The sequence below is a fragment of the Tachypleus tridentatus genome, unplaced genomic scaffold (genome assembly GCF_004210375.1).
Source record: "Tachypleus tridentatus isolate NWPU-2018 unplaced genomic scaffold, ASM421037v1 Hic_cluster_1, whole genome shotgun sequence".
Lineage (NCBI taxonomy): Eukaryota > Metazoa > Arthropoda > Merostomata > Xiphosura > Limulidae > Tachypleus > Tachypleus tridentatus.
This window is the reverse complement of record NW_027467777.1, coordinates 21301016-21321916: the sequence shown is the minus strand read 5'-3', so window position 1 is coordinate 21321916 and position 20901 is coordinate 21301016. Positions and strand designations below refer to the sequence as shown.

At 35.0% G+C, this 20901-nt stretch overlaps 1 protein-coding gene across 1 annotated transcript in view; it reads left to right on the top strand.

The window, feature by feature from the left end:
• The window catches only part of LOC143241707 (transmembrane protease serine 9-like), a 36801-nt gene extending 16262 nt beyond the window's left edge, over positions 1-20539 (top strand). Inside the window, exons 7-16 of the mRNA XM_076484936.1 lie at positions 747-798; positions 3738-3823; positions 6465-6655; positions 10064-10181; positions 14276-14349; positions 14970-15085; positions 15818-16098; positions 19234-19384; positions 19590-19911; positions 20190-20539. Coding sequence (XP_076341051.1) covers positions 747-798; positions 3738-3823; positions 6465-6655; positions 10064-10181; positions 14276-14349; positions 14970-15085; positions 15818-16098; positions 19234-19384; positions 19590-19911; positions 20190-20351 — 1553 coding nt within the window. The 3' untranslated portion in view covers positions 20352-20539. The remainder of the gene's footprint in view (positions 1-746; positions 799-3737; positions 3824-6464; positions 6656-10063; positions 10182-14275; positions 14350-14969; positions 15086-15817; positions 16099-19233; positions 19385-19589; positions 19912-20189) is intronic.
• The last annotated feature ends 362 nt before the right edge of the window (positions 20540-20901 follow it).

The window sequence follows — 20901 nt, the reverse complement described above, 5'->3', positions numbered from 1 at the left end:
GGAATGTTGTGAAATAGGATTGTATTTATACAGGAATGTACTGAAACAGGATTGTAGTTATTCAGGAATGTACTGAAACAGGATTGTAGTGAAACAGGAATCTAGTGAAACAGGATTGTAGTTATACATGAATGTAGTGAAACAGGATTGTAGTGATACAGGAATGTGATAGAGGAGTGTAGTGTTACAAGAGTAGTGCAGTGAAACAGGATAATAGTGATACGAGAGTGTAGTGAAACAGGATTGTAGTGATACATGAGTGTAGTGTTACAAGAGTAGTGCAGTGAAACAGGATAATAGTGATACATGAGTGTAATGAAACAGGATTATAGTGATACGAGAGTGTAGTTAAACAGTATTGTAGTGAAGGAGAGTGTAGTAAAACCGGATTGTAGTGATACGAGAGTGTAGTGAAACAGAAATGTAGTGATGCAAGAGTAGCGTAGTGAAACAGGATTGTAGCGATACAGGAGTGTAGTAATATAGGAGAGCAGCTTCAACCACTGAAATATTGATATAAAGATAATTTAATAATTTTACACTGCTGATTAAGTGAAACTTTTCGATGTCCACTCTTCTTTCTCTGTTCCTCAATGTCAGTCTAACGTTTCGCTCTTCTTATTGCTAAGTTAAACTACTTGATTCTATAGGTGTTTTCATTTTATTACTAATATAAGTAGTCTCACGTAGTTCGTGTTACATGTATTTTCTTTTTTTGAAAATAATTTGATAGATACGGACATTAGGTTTTGATGGTAACGTCACCCATCTGACAAATTTTGCCAGAGTTCCTGCACTGTAAAACTTAACACCAGATGTCACTGTATAATATTTTGCCAGGGTTCCTGCACTGTAAAACTTAACACCAGATGTCACTGTATAATATTTTTATGTATGTTTCACAAGAACGTAATGTCAGTTCGCATTGCAACGTGTAAGAAACGTGAGGACAGGTTGAATTTGAGAAATGAACAAAATGGCTGACATTGGTAACGGTGTCTCACCAACTGAAGTTGTTTCAGGTACGGAACTGATGAAACAGTGATATGAGACAGAACAAAATCAGTGTTTTAGTCGCGTGTGAGTGTTGAAAATGAAAAGCCAAACGCTTTATCAACTCATTTTAATGCATAATACAGGGAGTGCAAGCTTTTAAAAATATAATTAATTTCTCATAAATAACGCTGGTTATCCACGAGTTGAACAACAGCAAATGAATTATTCAAACGCTGAAATTCAGCTATTTTGGTGATAAAGAAAAGTCTATTCTGATTGGCCAATTTACTAACAATTGTTTTTCAACTTTCCCACAACCACACGTAGATGAACGAACAGGACGAGATGACGTCACAGTTTACTTGTTTGTTTGTTTTTGAATTTCGCGCAAAGCTACTCGAGGGCTATCTGTGCTAGCCATCCCTAATTTAGAAGTGTAAGACTAGAGGGAAGGCAGCTAGTCATCACCACCCACCGCCAACTCTTGGGCTACTTTTTTACCAACGAATAGTGGGATTGACCGTCACATTCTAACGCCCCCACGGCTGAAAGGGCGAGCCTTTTTTAAGACTTCATAAATTAGTGGTACTTTTATGGGCATGTGAAGAATTTTTCTGGTGTGCTGAATGTGTTGACATTTTATATGTTTTGAATAAAAAGTTGTTTTTTTTTTAGGCAAAGCGATTTTCCGAAGTATATTATGAAAATGAAAACACATTCTTTATCACATATTACCCGAGCACTAGGACTGAAGCTGTCTGCCCCCTTCTCACGTTAGGCTTGACCTCTGCTTTAGGTTTTTACATCTTTCTGAATGTTTGTTTCAAGGTCTCGCGAGCTGAAACCAGTTAACCCTTGTGGAAGTTCTAAGAACTCGGTGATTCTTCGGTTCTTTCTTTAATACGCGAAACATTCACACCAAAACGACGAGTGACACCTACACGATTGTTGTACTGAGAAAGAGAATTGGCCAAGAAGAGTCTCTTATTAAATCACGAATCTCGTGATTATTAAATATTATAAATACAACGTTTTAAAGTTTCACGTTATATGAGCTAAAATGATATCGTATATTGTCCGAGTAAAATGTAAATAGAGACTGCCACTCGAAACTTAGCTACACAAGTGTAAAAAAAATTAAAATCAAGCGCGTTACGTCATACGCTTTCGACAGCTTCAAGAAAGTTTAAACCAAAATCTACATTGGTAGTTTATTTTTATAAATATGGTTCAAGGATATTAATATAAACAGAATCAGACTTGTATAAGAGGCCATCTATTATTTTATATCTAGTTGTTAATGCGTTCATTATTTGGTAGTTAATTGTGCCATTTTAAAAATGTCGGAGTCACTCGATGCAAGTGCGTTAAAGAGTGATACAAAACTGTACTGAAATACAGCCTGTGTTTTCACTTTTTGTTTACGTTTTGATTTCTGAAAATATTAAATGATGCATGAAAAACAAGTTGAGATCCTGCATGGTAGAAACGTACGGACACAACATTATTAAAACAAGTTGAAATCCTGCATGGTACAAACACAACATTATTGTATTTCTAATTACATTTCCTGGATGTATAAAAGAACGTGGATTGTTAACAAAGCAGTTTTGTTTTGAGGATTCGAAAGTGAAAGGGAAACATCGAATTATGACCTTATTTAGTAGAGAAACAATCTCGATGCAGAGGGCTTTGACCCGATAACAAATTATGTAACTTGTTATTACGTAAATGTGTTTTTAACAGGAGTAATATATACAAATGAACGTAACGTTGTGTTATTGAATGCCTGGGAAACATAAACGTTACGAAATCACTTTTACTTCATAGGGACAACATCGAAATGATTTTGAATAATCTTTGGGTGAAAAAACTACAAACAATTCGAAGGGTTTTTTTAGTAACACACAAGAATACACACTACTACACTCTTGGCTTTCGTAACGGACATCCACATTAATCTGACGAGAAAGTTAAAAAAGAGATAGATCCTTTAAACAACAAAAGCCACTATTGGTCGATTAGGTCCGAAGGGAAGTTATTTAATTTTCGAGCGCCACGGGTTTTCCAGCCTAAATCCCTTCTACAACTGGTCGACAGAAGATGCCAAATGTAAGCCACTAACACGGAATGACCTGCCCGATAGAAAGTGTCGACTTTTACTTATTCGAGTTCTGTTGTGTTACCACAGGTGTGAAGTCTGCCTGGTTTTTAATCATAGTGTAGCGAAAGAAGACAGACACGTTCATACAACTGGTAAACTATAACAACTTGTTATTTATTTTATACATTGTAGTCTAGTTACACAAAACATTGAAGTAATGTCAGCATCGCATTGTCAACAAGTTATTATAAATATTTTGTACTCGAATGTTTCTCGTGACGTAGTCAGCGTGTTATTTAAAATTTGATTAGTTCAAATAGCTCTCTCTAATAGATTTGTATATTCTTTGTAATAAACGACAGAAAACAGATAAAACTTTAGACATTTACAAAAAATAATTTAAAATAAAAATGTCCTTTTTAATATCTCTGTCTCTTTGAAGTTAAAATAATTAATAATTTATTATTATTAATCTATAGCTTTACGTATGAAAATAACTAATTGTATGAACTGGCATAGACGTTTCTATCTAGTTTATTAATTTACATTCAGATTATTATCTGTTAATATCCAGGTTATTGTTAGCTAATGATATCTGGTTTAAAGTTGTTGTTTTTTAATAATATTTAATTTTCAGGGCTAGCGTCATGTGGGTTTTGTTTTTCTGTTACCTTGTTACACTCAACAGGACATGGGCTTCTCGCCACCTAGGGAATCGCCAAGGTACGTGAAACAAGACTTTACATAGATTTCAATATGTCATAGACTTTGTAGTTGTGAAAAGGTTTGGTTGTGGAAGTTATGGGTATTGTGAACTTGTGTGAAGACCAGCTTGTCCCTTCCAAGTGGTTCAGTTGTGAATCTGAGAGAAGGATTATAAGCTAACACCTGGTTCTGATACCTACAGTGAACAGAAACAGATAATCTGTTGTGTAGCTTTGTACAAGGTAGTTAATTCATACGCAAGTCGATTACTTAATAACGTTGCTTATAATAATAGTGTGCGAACTTACATTCCAAGTTTTTCGCCCAACTGACCAAGATGTCACATTGACGGAAAAATATGTTCCTGGGGCGAAGTTAGCACATAGTATGGTTGAAAATCACAGTTAGAGAAAATGATATAATCCTCAAACAAATATAACTCGAAATAACTCAAATAAAAGGTATGTTTAGTCATAGATAACATCAATTTTGTCTGTTAATTTCAACCATTGTGGAAACTCCGAAAATCAGTTTTTGTCTTTAAGTACAACGCTAGACAACGGGCAGTCTGTGTGCTCTTCTTTAAGTACAACGCTAGACAACGGGCAGCCTATGTGCTCTTCTTTAAGTACAACGCTAGACAACGGGCAGTCTATGTGCTCTTCTTTAAGTACAACGCTAGACAACGGGCAGTCTATGTGCTCTTCTTACCGTGGGTATCATCGCAACCCGATTTATTTAATGTTATAAGTCCTGGCCCCACATGGCCAGGTGGTTAAGGCACTCGACTCGTAACCGAGGGTCGCAGGTTCGAATCCCCGTCGCACCAAACATGCCTTCCCTCTAATCTTACACCGATAAATTAAGGACGGCTAGCGCAGATAGCCCTCGTGTAGCTTTGCGCGAAATTCAGACCAAACCCCACAATCTAATATTGAGCGATGAGGGGTACGGGGGAAAAGATATTTTCAAAGCTCGATATAAGTCATAAAATACGAGTAAAGTTGGACAGCTCGTCATGTAGTTTTTTTTTTATATTTTAATAATATGTGCCACCACAACTGAATATTGTATGTTGCACTGTACTTCTATCAACGCAACATATACCAGATTACATTTACTGAAACTTATTTACAATTTATATCATAACTACAATCAAACTTCCATTGTATTTAACTTTGGAATTTCTTCGAAAACAATATGGCAGTGCACAGAGGAGTCTGTATATTAATGATTTAATTATTTATTGATAGTTATGTGACATATCACAAACTTAGTCACCTCGATGGCATAGCGGTAAGTTTACGAAGTGAATACAGCAGATAATCCAAACGAATCTGTCGCAAACCTATGCTATTGGTGACTTATTATAACAAGATGATTTCAGTATTTTATTCTAATGTGTAGTTTAAATTTGTAGAATATGGTGGTGACATTTTTTACTGGTGTATATAACTATTGTCTGAAGTTCTTGTTTATTTGGTATGAACATGGTGTTGAAAGCTCTGGATCTATCTACGTTTTATTTTATACCGTAGTTTTCAGTTTAACCTAAAATACTAACTTCTGTACGTAGTCTGAAGAGTTTATATATGTTACGTTACAACAGTTTCAATGAATTAAAGTTTCACGTTAAAACCTTTTCGTAAATAAACCCTGACATCCAATAAGATGGTTGTAATATTGATAAATGTGACGTTTCAGTATCTAAACAACAGATTATTCCAGTAGGGAGCGAGTCCAATAAAATGGTAGACCTACACCCGAAAAGTTGGAGGTAAAAAAATATTGATTGATATATAGAGAGAGCAAAAATTAGTTATGAATACGACCCGTAGGTAGTTTAGTTAGTTCATTTAGTGAAACTGAAATATTTCATGGAATCAAATAAACATTAGACCTCATTTCTTCCTCACTAAAATTCATGTTTAGGCGAGAAAGAGAAATTCACAAATAAATATTTAACAAGAAGGTAGTTCACTAAGTTACCTGTTTGTTTTGTTTACCTAATAAAGCTAGTTTAGCTAGGCATACGTTTCGCGGGTAAAACTGAAACGCATTTGAGGCTAGGCCTAGGGCGGTTTTGATTTGAAGGACTAGCCCAGGCAATATCACATGTTGCATGCTCGCTAAAAAAGTAAAAATTAAAATCATTGCTTTTAAAAATGTACCAAATACATTATCCAACCTAGTCGATGTCCGTTAGACCTAAATATAGATGTAGAATTTGTTTTGAAGCTTTATTTGTGCATCTAGGCCTATTACTTATGTCAAAGTAAACATAGCCTGTATAATAGTATATGGACTGGACTTCATATAATTTTAACCAAAGGTCTCTCCCTCCCAACACACGTATAAGTATTATATATAATACGTAACAACATTGTGAATGAATACATTCTCCACTAATGTGGCTTGGCTAATACTGTACAAGTAATAAGCTAAACTGCTGAGATTTTATTTTTATTTAAGTACGCTACTCAGATCATGTTATTGTAAAACAATGTATTTATTGTTTATTATAACCAAGGATAATTTAAAATATTGCTGTATAATAGTATTTATATTACAATTTATTCAAACATGTGTCTACTTCTTTTGTTTTACGCTATAGATTAGGTTTAGCATGTTTGTTTCAATAATTGTCCAACTTCTCTAGAGGACACTGCCACTAGCGTCTATCAGTCACGTATTTTGACCATAGCTGACTGCAGAACGCCAAATGGTCAAAGTGGGTTTTGCGGAACGATATCTGATTGTAGTTACCTCCTCATGGACATAATCAAACTTCAACAATCAGTTTGTTTTGGTGACTTTCTCCGTCCTGGTGTCTGTTGTCCGAGGAAACAGGTAAGTTTAGTTTTGTGTTATTTTTCCTAAATTAATGACATTGAAACTATGTCCGTTCAGTGTTTTTTTTACACATTATTTTGAACAGTTTGCGTGTTAATTTCAGTGTCATTAACAGATGGTCAGACATGGGCGTGGTCAGGAGTTTATTACGCACGTGAGGGTATCGTTTCTGTTCATGATGAATTTTTCTTGAATATGTATTACGAGGAGAACTTATCTTTAATTTATTTATAAACAGGCTCTATTGTTCCCATCGTACACGAAGACATGAGGGATTCTTCCTGGCCAGTATATTATTTTATATTTTGGAGACTGCCTGTATGGTAATGTTTGGAGACGACTTGAATTATAGCGAAAGAAAGTTTTATAACAAATTCATTAAGTGGTCATGTACCTACATATTCAAGCTGTCTTTGAACTTTAATTTCTAAAAAGTGAATTGTTCGTCCTCAATTTTCTATGGTATTTGACCACTAGCGCTGTATCGCGAAACGGGACAGCAGACCATTCAATACTTTCAAATACGTTATTGTTACGCCAAGAGTACTTACTGGTTTCGCTGGTAACCTGCAAGTAAATATGGCTGCTTGTGAAATTAATATTTGTGGCTCACATGAACCATAATTTGGCGCGATGTCCAGGTAAGATGACAACATTCGATATCTAACTACTGCAAACGTTCATTATCAGCTATTCTAACACTGGTAGATTACTGACCAGATGAAATCATTTTATTTTTCCGTTTGACAGCGTGACCTTGTGATCTTATGTTCTCTCACAGCATTAGTTGTTTGTAGCATTCAGACGTTGCCAGTTTAGTCAAGTAAAGATGTCATGGTCATTAACCCTTTTAACCAGAATGTCATGTTACAACATCTTTTCGGCTACTAATGTGTCGTTCAGTAAGTACAATAACGATTTCCCATCTTCTGTAGCTCGGACTACAGTAATCCAATGTGTCACATATGTTCACTAGATATTTTTTACTGGAGTCTTACTTCACGTACCAAATGTCAAGGCAATGTATTTAAAAATATCTTATATTTACTATCTCCAATTTTTATTCGGTTTCTTCCAATATTTTTAGAAATATCTTATATTTACTATCTCCAATTTTTATTCGGTTTCTTCCAATATTTTCAGAAATATCTTATATTAACTATCTCCAATTTTTATTCGGTTTCTTCCTATATTTTTAGAAATACCTTATATTTACTATCTCCAATTTTTATTCGGTTTTTTCCTATATTTTTAGGAATATCTTATATTTACTATCTCCAATTTTTATTAGGTTTCTTCCTATATTTTTTCTTTGCACGAAAAGTATTGTTTGTTTGTTTGTTTTGGAATTTCGCACAAAGCTACTCGAGGGCTATCTGTGCTAGCCGTCCCTAATTTAGCAGTGTAAGACTAGAGGAAGGCAGCTAGTCATCACCACCCACCGCTAACTCTTGGGCTACTCTTTTACCAACGAATAGTGGGATTGACCGTCACATTATACACCCCCACGGCTGGGAGGGCGAGCATGTTTAGCGGGCGCGAACCCGCGACCCTCGGATTACGAGTCGCACGCCTTACGCGCTTGGCCATGCCAGGCCCACGAAAAATACGAAAACTTTATTTGACAGAAATATACTTAACTGTTATGGATTTTTCTTTTAACTCTGATACAGAACTATTCAATCTACAATTATGTCTTATTCGGTGTAAATGAAAGCTAATATATTCAATTAAAACCGCTCAAATTTGACGAAACATTTTTCGCACATATACGCAAAAAGTCATGAGAGCTATCGTCTAACATTTTTACTACAATTTCATCTGAGAGTGAAAGTGGACAGATTTTAGTTTATGTCACTCGGATTAAAGAATGCTGGTTTAGAGCAGCAAAATTATAAGGTGAAAGGACGTGTAGATATATAAGTATTGGTTAGGCCAAGGCCAGATCAAGGGTTTTCTTGCACCCAGGCTTTTCACAACTTCTAGAGGCCCCCTCGAGACGGAACCTCTACATGAAATACATTTACAGTCATAGCTTGAGGCCCCTTAATTAGTGTGAGTCCCTGGGTTTCAGCCCGTTAAAATCATGCCTTAATCTGGGGTTGGATTAAGTCAAGCAAACTAGATTAACACTTTCTTGCTAAAATTTTGAAAATAAGCATGCAGATAGACGGTTATTTTTTATCGGCTACTTTCCAGCGCACATTTACTAAATTTTATAAAATTATCGAAATTAAAGAGAGTTTAGTGTGACGTAATATTAGTTTAAGCTGTTATTGCAAATAATTATGTTTGATACGGTTGCACCGATTGCATGGAGGAGGTGGGTGATGACAAGACACTGTTAATCTAAATTCCATGGCGTTGCTATAAAGGAAGTTATTAATATTGTTTTAGAGAAGAAAACTACCACCATATATTTTTAAGAATATGGTTGGTTCTCTGAAGTAAAGATCTATTCCGAATAAAAGGTTTCAATTATAAAGCTTTTGTTGGTTGCTATCGAGTGCGTTTTGATTAAAATTTATTATATGTAATCAAAACCACATTTGGTGTAAAAATGTTCGGCCACAAAAGGACTGAGTGTGTAACTGAATGAAATCTTTTTCATGAAATTAAACTTGGTGGCCTAACTGGTAGCTACACTTGTAGCATTGATAAGAATAGCTGCCAGTTTGACCACCAATGTTAGTTTATTTTCTTTAAGAAGAACACTTGTCGGCTGAACATTTTTTTACATCTTTTTATTATATAGAACAAAGATACAAGACAACTAGAACAAGAGAATTTCATCGACTTTCTGTGCCACGTAGTTCATGTATAAGTAAACACAAACAAAATAAACGATTTAAACATAAAATCCATATAATTAAAGCAAATGAAAATATTTGATGTGTTTGTACATATCAATAAGTATATTTAGGTAGTTTTTTTCTAAATAATTTTATCTCAAGTTTTACGCCTATAATTCAAATACACGGACATGAATGATACATGATATAATGGTTTACGATACATATGTACGTGTGCGTGACTACAGCTATGACGAATTTCAGATTTTGTTTAAATATATATATATATAAAAACCGTGTGCTGGTCATATTTAGATAGAGTCATTAATCTATATCTCTCAGTTGGCAAGTGTGAAGACTTAGAACGTTAAAATCTAAGTTTCGATACCCTTGGTGGGCACAGCACCGATAGCACATTTTCTAACTCTGTAGTTTTACTAGAAACAAAGAAACAAGCATCAATCTCTACTTATGTTACAGGAAACCTTACATTTGTAAGATAATGCCCAATCCGAATATAAACACCTAGATTTAATCTTTTACCTACTGAGTGACACTTAGAAAACTGAGAAAGTAAAGACGAGATTTGACTTTTTTTATTCCACCTTCACAGTTGTATCCAGTTCTTCCACCTGTGGTTGTAACAACAACAAACAGACCGTCAACCACGACCACCATTCAATCATTATCGATTGATTCGCCACGACCATTTCCAGAAGGATCCAGACAGAGTAAGACCTTTGTTTTGTAACTTAATTCTAATTTATAAAAGGATCTATTGAAAGTCAAACTTTGTGTTATGTAACTTAATCTTAATTTATAAAAGGAACTATTGAAACTCAAACTTTGTGTTATGTAACTTAATCTTATTTTATAGAAGAGTCTATTCAAAGTCAGACTTTGTGTTATGTAACCTAATCCTACTTTATGGAAAGGTTTAGTCAAAGTCAGACTTTGTGTTATGTACCTTAATCTTAATTTATAAAAGGATCTATTGAAAGTCAAACTTTGTTATGTAACTTAATCTTATTTTATAGAAGAGTCTATTCAAAGTCAGACTTTGTGTTATGTAACTTAATCCTACTTTATGGAAAGGTTTGGTCAAAGTCAGACTTTGTGTTATGTAACTTAATCCTATTTTATAGAAGTGTCTAATCAAAGTCAGACTTTGTGTTATGTAACTTAATATTATTTTATGGAAAGGTTTGGTCAAAGTCAGACTTTGTGTTATGTAACTTCATCCCATTTTATGGAAAGGATTAGTCAAAGTCAGACTTTGTGTTATGTAACTTCATCCCATTTTATGGAAAGGATTAGTCAAAGTCAGACTTTAATCTACGTCATGAGTTTACTGTACTCCACATTTGTTTCCTACGTTATGAGCTTACTGTACTCCACATTTGTTTTCTACGTCATGAGTTTACTGTACTCCACATTTGTTTTCTACGTTATGAGTTTACTGTACTCCACATTTGTTTCCTACGTTATGAGTTTCCTGTACTCCACATTTGTTTTCTACGTCATGAGTTTACTGTACTCCACATTTGTTTCCTACGTTATGAGTTTAATGTACTCCACATTTGTTTTCTACGTCATGAGTTTACTGTACTCCACATTTGTTTTCTACGTCATGAGTTTACTGTACTTCTCTCCATTTGTATTGCACATCATGAGTTTCCTGTACTCCACATTTGTTTTCTACGTCATGAGTTTACTGTACTCCACATTTGTTTCCTACGTTATGAGCTTACTGTACTCCACATTTGTTTTCTACGTCATGAGTTTCCTGTACTCCACATTTGTTTTCTACGTCATGAGTTTACTGTACTCCACATTTGTTTCCTACGTTATGAGTTTAATGTACTCCACATTTGTTTTCTACGTCATGAGTTTACTGTACTCCACAGTTGTTTCCTACTTAATGAGTTTCCTGTACTCCACATTTGTTTCCTACGTTATGAGTTTCCTGTACTCCACATTTGTTTTCTACGTCATGAGTTTACTGTACTCCACATTTGTTTCCTACGTTATGAGTTTAATGTACTCCACATTTGTTTTCTACGTCATGAGTTTACTGTACTCCACATTTGTTTTCTACGTCATGAGTTTCCTGTACTCCACATTTGTTTCCTACGTTATGAGTTTACTGTACTCCACATTTGTTTTCTACATCATGAGTTTACTGTACTCCACATTTGTTTCCTACTTAATGAGTTTCCTGTACTCCACATTTGTTTTCTACATCATGAGTTTACTGTACTCCACATTTGTTTCCTACGTTATGAGCTTACTGTACTCCACATTTGTTTTCTACGTTATGAGCTTACTGTACTCCACATTTGTTTTCTACGTCATGAGTTTACTGTACTCCACATTTGTTTCCTACGTTATGAGTTTACTGTACTCCACATTTGTTTTCTACGTTATGAGCTTACTGTACTCCACATTTGTTTTCTACGTCATGAGTTTACTGTACTCCACATTTGTTTTCTATGTTCTGAGTTTACTGTACTCCACATTTGTTTCCTACGTCATGAGTTTACTGTACTCCACATTTGTTTCCTACGTTATGAGTTTACTGTACTCCACATTTGTTTCCTACGTCATGAGTTTACTGTACTCCACATTTGTTTTCTACGTTATGAGCTTACTGTACTCCACATTTGTTTTCTACGTCATGAGTTTACTGTACTCCACATTTGTTTTCTATGTTCTGAGTTTAATGTACTCCACATTTGTTTTCTACGTTATGAGTTTACTGTACTCCACATTTGTTTCCTACGTCATGAGTTTACTGTACTCCACATTTGTTTTCTACGTTATGAGTTTAATGTACTCCACATTTGTTTTCTACGTTATGAGTTTACTGTACTCCACATTTGTTTCCTACGTCATGAGTTTACTGTACTCCACATTTGTTTTCTACGTTATGAGTTTAATGTACTCCACATTTGTTTTCTACGTCATGAGTTTACTGTACTCCACATTTGTTTCCTACGTCATGAGTTTCCTGTACTCCACATTTGTTTCCTACGTCATGAGTTTACCGTACTCCACATTTGTTTCCTACGTCATGAGTTTACCGTACTCCACATTTGTTTTCTACGTCATGAGTTTACCGTACTCCACATTTGTTTTCTACGTCATGAGTTTACTGTACTCCACATTTGTTTTCTACGTCATGAGTTTACTGTACTCCACATTTGTTTTCTACGTTATGAGTTTAATGTACTCCACATTTGTTTTCTATGTTCTGAGTTTAATGTACTCCACATTTGTTTTCTACGTTATGAGTTTACTGTACTCCACATTTGTTTTCTACGTTATGAGCTTACTGTACTCCACATTTGTTTTCTACGTCATGAGTTTACTGTACTCCACATTTGTTTTCTATGTTCTGAGTTTACTGTACTCCACATTTGTTTCCTACGTCATGAGTTTACTGTACTCCACATTTGTTTCCTACGTTATGAGTTTACTGTACTCCACATTTGTTTCCTACGTCATGAGTTTACTGTACTCCACATTTGTTTTCTACGTTATGAGCTTACTGTACTCCACATTTGTTTTCTACGTCATGAGTTTACTGTACTCCACATTTGTTTTCTATGTTCTGAGTTTAATGTACTCCACATTTGTTTCCTACGTTATGAGTTTACTGTACTCCACATTTGTTTCCTACGTCATGAGTTTCCTGTACTCCACATTTGTTTCCTACGTCATGAGTTTACTGTACTCCACATTTGTTTTCTACATCATGAGTTTACTGTACTCCACATTTGTTTTCTACGTCATGAGTTTACTGTACTCCACATTTGTTTTCTACGTTATGAGTTTACTGTACTCCACGTTTGTTTCCTACGTCATGAGTTTACTGTACTCCACAGTTGTTTCCTACTTAATGAGTTTCCTGTACTCCACATTTGTTTCCTACGTCATGAGTTTCCTGTACTCCACATTTGTTTTCTACATCATGAGTTTACTGTACTCCACATTTGTTTTCTACGTCATGAGTTTACTGTACTCCACATTTGTTTTCTACGTCATGAGTTTACTGTACTCCACATTTGTTTCCTACGTTATGAGTTTACTGTACTCCACATTTGTTTCCTACGTCATGAGTTTCCTGTACTCCACATTTGTTTCCTACGTCATGAGTTTACTGTACTCCACATTTGTTTTCTACATCATGAGTTTACTGTACTCCACATTTGTTTCCTACGTTATGAGTTTACTGTACTCCACATTTGTTTTCTACGTCATGAGTTTACTGTACTCCACATTTGTTTTCTACGTCATTAGTTTACTGTACTCCACATTTGTTTTCTACGTCATGAGTTTACTGTACTCCACATTTGTTTTCTACGTTCTGAGTTTACTGTACTCCACATTTGTTTTCTATGTTCTGAGTTTACTGTACTCCACATTTGTTTCCTACGTTATGAGTTTACTGTACTCCACATTTGTTTCCTACGTTATGAGTTTACTGTACTCCACATTTGTTTCCTACGTTATGAGTTTACTGTACTCCACATTTGTATTGCACATCATGAGTTTACTGTACTTCTTCACTATATGGAATTGTGTATATTTTCTAAGCCTTTTTTTGTCTGTTAGTGTGATATAATATTATCTTTAAATCTGTTGTTTAAGAAGTTAATTTCGCGTGAAAAAATGTTTTTCTTGTAAGTTTTGTGTTCATATTTTTTTTACAAATTTCAATACGTTTTGTAATGCCGTTGTTTGTAATCCTAAATAATTTAAGAATGATAATATAAACATTTATATATATAATATATAAATTTATTATCTTTTTGCACTCTAGCATGTGGAATAGGAGACAGAGTTTCAAGGATTGTTGGTGGTTTCGAAACTAGCCCTGGACAGTGGCCTTGGATGGTATAACACTTAAAATAAATGACTCGGGAATTGCTAAACATGCTATTTTTATTCGACCAACATCAAGTAACCATATCAGTTTAACTGATAAATGCTCAACACAATCTAACCATATATATTATCTAATTAATCAAAGTACTTTCGTTTCATACATAAGATGAAGTGACATGTTACTTATTTAAACTTGTATACATGATATGACTATTTTTCATATTTCAATACATAGAATTAACCCTTGTGAACTATTTTCGGTGTTTCTTGTTTAATATGACGTGTGTCACGGTCTGTTCCAAATGATGCATCACAAACCTTCAGTTTTTTACTTCTGAAATTTAATAACTAACTTATTTCACACGTAGTTTAGGTATATTATTTAATTTCAGTTACATTATTTAAAGGAGTAGTGATGTTTCATCCACAATAGATTTATAACGAATAAGAAATGTAATTAATATATTTTATTACCCTGTGCTACCAAAAATGAAAAAAAAAAAACTTTTTGAAATTATATATACTAAAAATTATATTTCCTAAAATAATAAAATAATTAAAATGTGAATGTTTTATCAATTAATTAAAATTATTATAACATAATAATTGTTGGTTTTTTTATTATGAAGGTCGCAATATTTTTACGTACAAGAAGCTCAGAAACGTTTTGGTGTGGTGGCGCTCTAATCAACGATCATGTTGTTTTGACAGCCGGGCACTGTGTGTCTCACCCATTGGGTTTCAGGTGAGAATGTTTTGTTTGTGTTAGGAGAAATGAGATAACTTATTTATAAAACCAACTTTGTTTAGTAACTGATGTTAACAGTAAGCTCTAATTTTTTAATGTTAGTAGCTTTATTTGGGAAAACTGGTCTTATATTAAAATTTAAATCAACCCTTCACTCGTAATTTTCGAACATAGCAAGCAGTTCGGACTATATATAGACATTTGAAAGCCCTCTAAAATTATTTCTCAGATTGTAAAGATAATTGTTTGTTAGGCCAGGTTATAGAAACTATTGCATTACTATTATAGTAATGTTTTCAAATGTTGAAGCCATAAATGTCTCTAGGTTATAAAATATTTTACCAGTTACCTCAATGAGAGAATACATATTAAATAAATTAGACCAATATTTTTAGACAGTATTAAATATGTAACTAAATGATGTATAAAAACTATATTTTTGAATTGTTTTTAAACTTTAATTAGAAGTCTGTTGAAATAGTTAAATTGGGACAAGAAATGTGAATTATCTCTAAGGAAATAAATTTGAATGAGGCCAATGTTTTGATTATTTTAAGAAAAGGGTAAAAGGATTGTACTGCTTAACAACAAAAACTCAATATTATAACTTGCAGGTATCAAAAGTGTAAGAAATGTTATTAAAAATTACACTTTAAGCACTAAAGCTAGTGGAAACATTACAAGCCAATTGGTCTAAAATTTGTGATTTTCTTTGTGTGAATCATCTAGGTACAGACCAAATCAACTAATAGTCAGAGTTGGAGAACACAATCTGTACTCCAACAATGATTTTGCTTCTCCTAAAGACTACCAAGTTCAGACAATTGTACAGCATCCACAATTTTCAAGGAATGGGTTCCTCAATGACATTGGCTTGATTAAACTGAAAGAGCATGTGGAATATAATGACCTGATAGCCCCAGTTTGTTTACCACAGTCGGATGAGTTTCGTGCTAGCGCTCTGGTTGGAAGTGTTGGCACTGTGCTTGGCTGGGGAGCAACAAAATATGGTAAGTGGCTATTGTCCGGTCTAAGTGGGCATTGTCGGGTCTAAATTCTGATAAATAGTTAGAAAAATAAAAGGAATGAATGGCCAATACCTGTGCAGTATTCATGAAACCTGTTCGTAAATATTTGTACAGATAATTAAGTTATATGTAAATTATCAGCATCTTTACTGGATAATTATTTATATCTCTTACCCAGTGGTGGTACCATCACCAGGGGGAGGGCTTGGGACACAGGAGAAAATAACTTATACTCTGTAATTTTAAAGGGACTTGTTTACCCCAGGTTATATTGAGCTACCCCTGGGGTTCAAAAAGTACTTTGAGTTTCAAAGCTCAGAAGTACCTTTGAAAGGATTGAAAGGTTTCTTGACCATTCTAACATTTCTGGTATATCTTTTTGGTGAGGAGGTTGGGTGGACAAGTCCCTTTAAAATGAGAATTATCAAACAATATCTACCAAATGTTATCCTTGTGTTTAGAAACCTAACAACAAACCTGTTAATAGTCTCATCAAGATGGATATGTTAATTACTGTAAGACTCTACATCTGCCATGTTGGCTCTAAGGTGGTTTTTGATCAGTTTTAGCTTGTTGAAGCTTCTGTCACAGCCATCTGTGCTAACTGGGAGAGTTATTGCTTTATTTATAAAGTTCAGTAAAAGACATAAATAGAAGTTTGATATGTTCTGTAAGCTTGCTGATTGCCTCAAATGTCATACATGAATCTTCTTTCATTCCCTTAGCTTGACTTACTTTCATTTGTATGATTTCAAGATTCAGCCTATAATGAGTTGTAAGAGGTTTAATAGTCTGAAATCTACAAACTATTCAGATTTAGGACCAACTGCCAACAGGGAGCAGAATATTAGGAGGTTTTTCTCACCGGATTGTTCATTTAACTCTCCAAGAAAACTATTAATGGTTGGAAACAAGATATTTAATTTCATATAAGATAAACTTTGTTTGGTGTCCCGCTCCCCAAGTGTGGTTAGGACAACAAGATCTTTCATTTGTGAGAGCATGGTGTTCTGTAACTGATAGCTACATCAATATTTCAAGTAATTTCTGGTGGCAATGTTATAAGACTATCTATGAGATCTTCTGTTCTGGAGTAAACTAACTTGGAACTTTGTAACATATCTGAGGTTTCTTTTAGTTCACGTAAAATGTCATACAGTATATGAATGTCTGGTTGAGATGTACTAAAAACTATCAGTTATTTTCATATCCAAACCTTATTCTATATTTGACAACCTGATGTTTGTATTTTCTTAAGATTTATTCCCATTTAGTCTAGTACCAATGGAAGTAGATGAACTGGGACTTCACGTTATACACAGTTTATTTATTTTATGTCTGTAGGAAGGAGGGGGGGATATGTCCCTCTTGTCCTTCTGTAGCATTTCTACTGATCTTACCTAACATCACTTCATTTAGTTTATTGGAAAATTATTTTATGGCTAATAAAATTCAAGGTAAATGATTGACATATAGTATATTTATAGGTTTTGGGATATTCCCTGCTATAGAACTAACAGTTGATTCCAGTATAAGGATAGGCTGTGGAGTATTCCCTGCTACAGAACTAACAGTTGACTTCCAGTGTAAGGATAGGCTGTGGAGTATTCCCTGCTACAGAACTAACAGTTGACTCCCAGTATAAGGATAGGCTGTGGAGTATTCCTTGCTACAGAACTAACAGTTGACTTCCAGTATAAAGATAGGTTGTGGAGTATTCCTTGCTACAGAACTAACAGTTGACTTCCAGTATAAGGATAGGCTGTGGAGTATTCCTTGATACAGAACTAACAGTTGACTTCCAGTATAAAGATAGGTTGTGGAGTATTCCTTGCTACAGAACTAACAGTTGACTTCCAGTATAAGGATAGGCTGTGGAGTATCCCTTGATGCAGAACTAACAGTTGACTCCCAGTATAAGGATAGGCTGTGGAGTATTCCTTGCTACAGAACTAACAGTTGACTTCCAGTATAAGGATAGGCTGTGGAGTATTCCCTGCTACAGAACTAACAGTTGACTTCCAGTATAAGGATAGGCTGTGGAGTATTCCCTGCTACAGAACTAACAGTTGACTTCCAGTGTAAGGATAGTCGGTGGAGTATTCCCTGCTACAGAACTAACAGTTGACTTCCAGTATAAAGATAGGTTGTGGAGTATTCCTTGCTACAGAACTAACAGTTGACTTCCAGTATAAGGATAGGCTGTGGAGTATTCCTTGATACAGAACTAACAGTTGACTTCCAGTATAAAGATAGGTTGTGGAGTATTCCTTGCTACAGAACTAACAGTTGACTTCCAGTATAAGGATAGGCTGTGGAGTATCCCTTGATACAGAACTAACAGTTGACTCCCAGTATAAGGATAGGCTGTGGAGTATTCCTTGCTACAGAACTAACAGTTGACTTCCAGTATAAGGATAGGCTGTGGAGTATTCCCTGCTACAGAACTAACAGTTGACTTCCAGTATAAGGATAGGCTGTGGAGTATTCCCTGCTACAGAACTAACAGTTGACTTCCAGTGTAAGGATAGTCGGTGGAGTATTCCCTGCTACAGAACTAACAGTTGACTTCTAGTATAAGGATAGGTTGTGGAGTATTCCTTGTTACAGAACTAACAGTTGACTTCCAGTATAAGGATAGTCTGTGGAGTATTCCCTACTACAGAACTAACAGTTGACTTCTAGTATAAGGATAGGCTGCGGAGTATTCCTTGCTACAGAACTAACAGTTGACTTCCAGTATAAGGATAGGCTGTGGAGTATTCCTTGTTACAGAACTAACAGTTGACTTCCAGTATAAGGATAGGTTTTGGGGTATTCCCTGCTACAGAATTAATGATCCACATACAATATTAATGTATGAACGATCCACATACAGTATTAGTGAACGAACGTTTGACATCCTGTCTCAGATGTATCACTCTTTTATAATATGTCTTTTGCACCTTTTGGGTTCAAGCATTAAACAAACTTGGAGTTTTTGAAAGTTAAGACTAATAATTAAGTCTAAATTATACTAATGTTGGTGTTTGGACTTAACTAAAGGTTTTAACTTTGATATATGAATAATTACTATTATGGTTTGCATGTTATTGAAAGTTGTCCTATTCTACACAGGACAACACAAAACTGGAACCTTACACCAAGTTTCGATGCCTATTTGGGACAACAATGACTGTAATAAACGGTACACACAGCCAATTACGGATGGTTTTTTATGTGCAGGATTTTTAGAAGGTGGGAAGGACGCATGTCAGGTAAGGGTGATGTCAGTATCGCTCTTTGTCTTTTTAGAAGGTGGGAAAGACGCATGTCAGGTAAGGGTGACGTCAGTATCGCTCTTTGTCTTTTTAGAAGGTGGGAAAGACGCATGTCAGGTAAGGGTGACGTCAGTATCGCTCTTTGTCTCTTTTAGAAGGTGGAAAGACGCATGTCAGGTAAGGGTGATCGCAGTATCGCTCTTTGTCTTTTAGAAGGTGGGAAAGACGCATGTCAGGTAAGGGTGACGTCAGTATCGCTCTTTGTCTTTTAGAAGGTGGAAAGGATGCATGTCAGGTAAGGGTGACGTCAGTATCGCTCTTTGTCTTTTTAGAAGGTGGGAAAGACTCATGTCAGGTAAGGGTGACGTCAGTATCGCTCTTTGTCTTTTTAGAAGGTGGGAAAGACGCATGTCAGGTAAGGGTGACGTCAGTATCGCTCTTTGTCTTTTTAGAAGGTGGGAAGGACGCATGTCAGGTAAGGGTGACGTCATTATCGCTGTTTGTCTTTTTAGAAGGTGGGAAGGACGCATGTCAGGTAAGGGTGACGTCAGTATCGCTCTTTGTCTTCTTGTGTGGACTTTTCTGTTTTGGCTCCAATGGAAATAGCAGTAAGCCTATGTACCTTATAATGCTAGTAACTGGGTTTCAACACTCATGATGGACAGTGTACAGATGACACACTGTGTAGCTTGTGCTTAACTATGAACAAACAAATTCTTTTTTGTTTTAATAAATATTTGTAATTTTGTTATTTAATTCCAACTTTGAGTGATTAAATACTATCAAATTCAATATTTTCTTCCAATGATATAGGGTGACTCAGGAGGTCCTCTTATGGTAAGAGACAGAAACAAGAGATGGACCTTGGTTGGCATTGTGTCTTTTGGGAGTCAGTGTGCCCAGGCAGGATATCCAGGTGTGTACACTCGAATAACAAATTACATGGACTGGATAAGAGATAATGTTGAATTGTGACATATTTGGTTATGATCAGAAGTTTAGAACTTGTCTTTAAAACTGCTACAAATGAAACTTGGTGACATGTTTGTGTTGGTGCTGATTTGTGTAACCCTCATTTTCTGTGGAGAAGTAGTCATTGATTTGTGTTTCTGTACATAAAGTATGAAGTAAAAAATAAAGAAATTATCCTAGTTGTAACAGTATTCATAAAAAGTATTCATATATTCATGTTGACAGAATGGTTAAGTTCAACACACTCTGGACAAGTAGACAATTTGATTAATTCATGTTTACATTTTACAACAGATAGTTAAGTACCAAATACTGAGGCATTTTGTCAAGTGCTGAGCACATAGGAATTTTACGAATAGTTAAGTAGTGAATATTTAGTTCAGTGCCAAATGTTCAGACATCTCATATATCAACTGAAGAATACAAGTTCAGCTTTAGAATTTTCAGTTGTGAAAGTTTAAAAGTTCCACTTCCAGATAAGCCTTGACATAGAAAGTATATAGTGGCAGGTAGTTATCGTGTTGTTTTAGAATGCTGACAAATGAATGTAAGT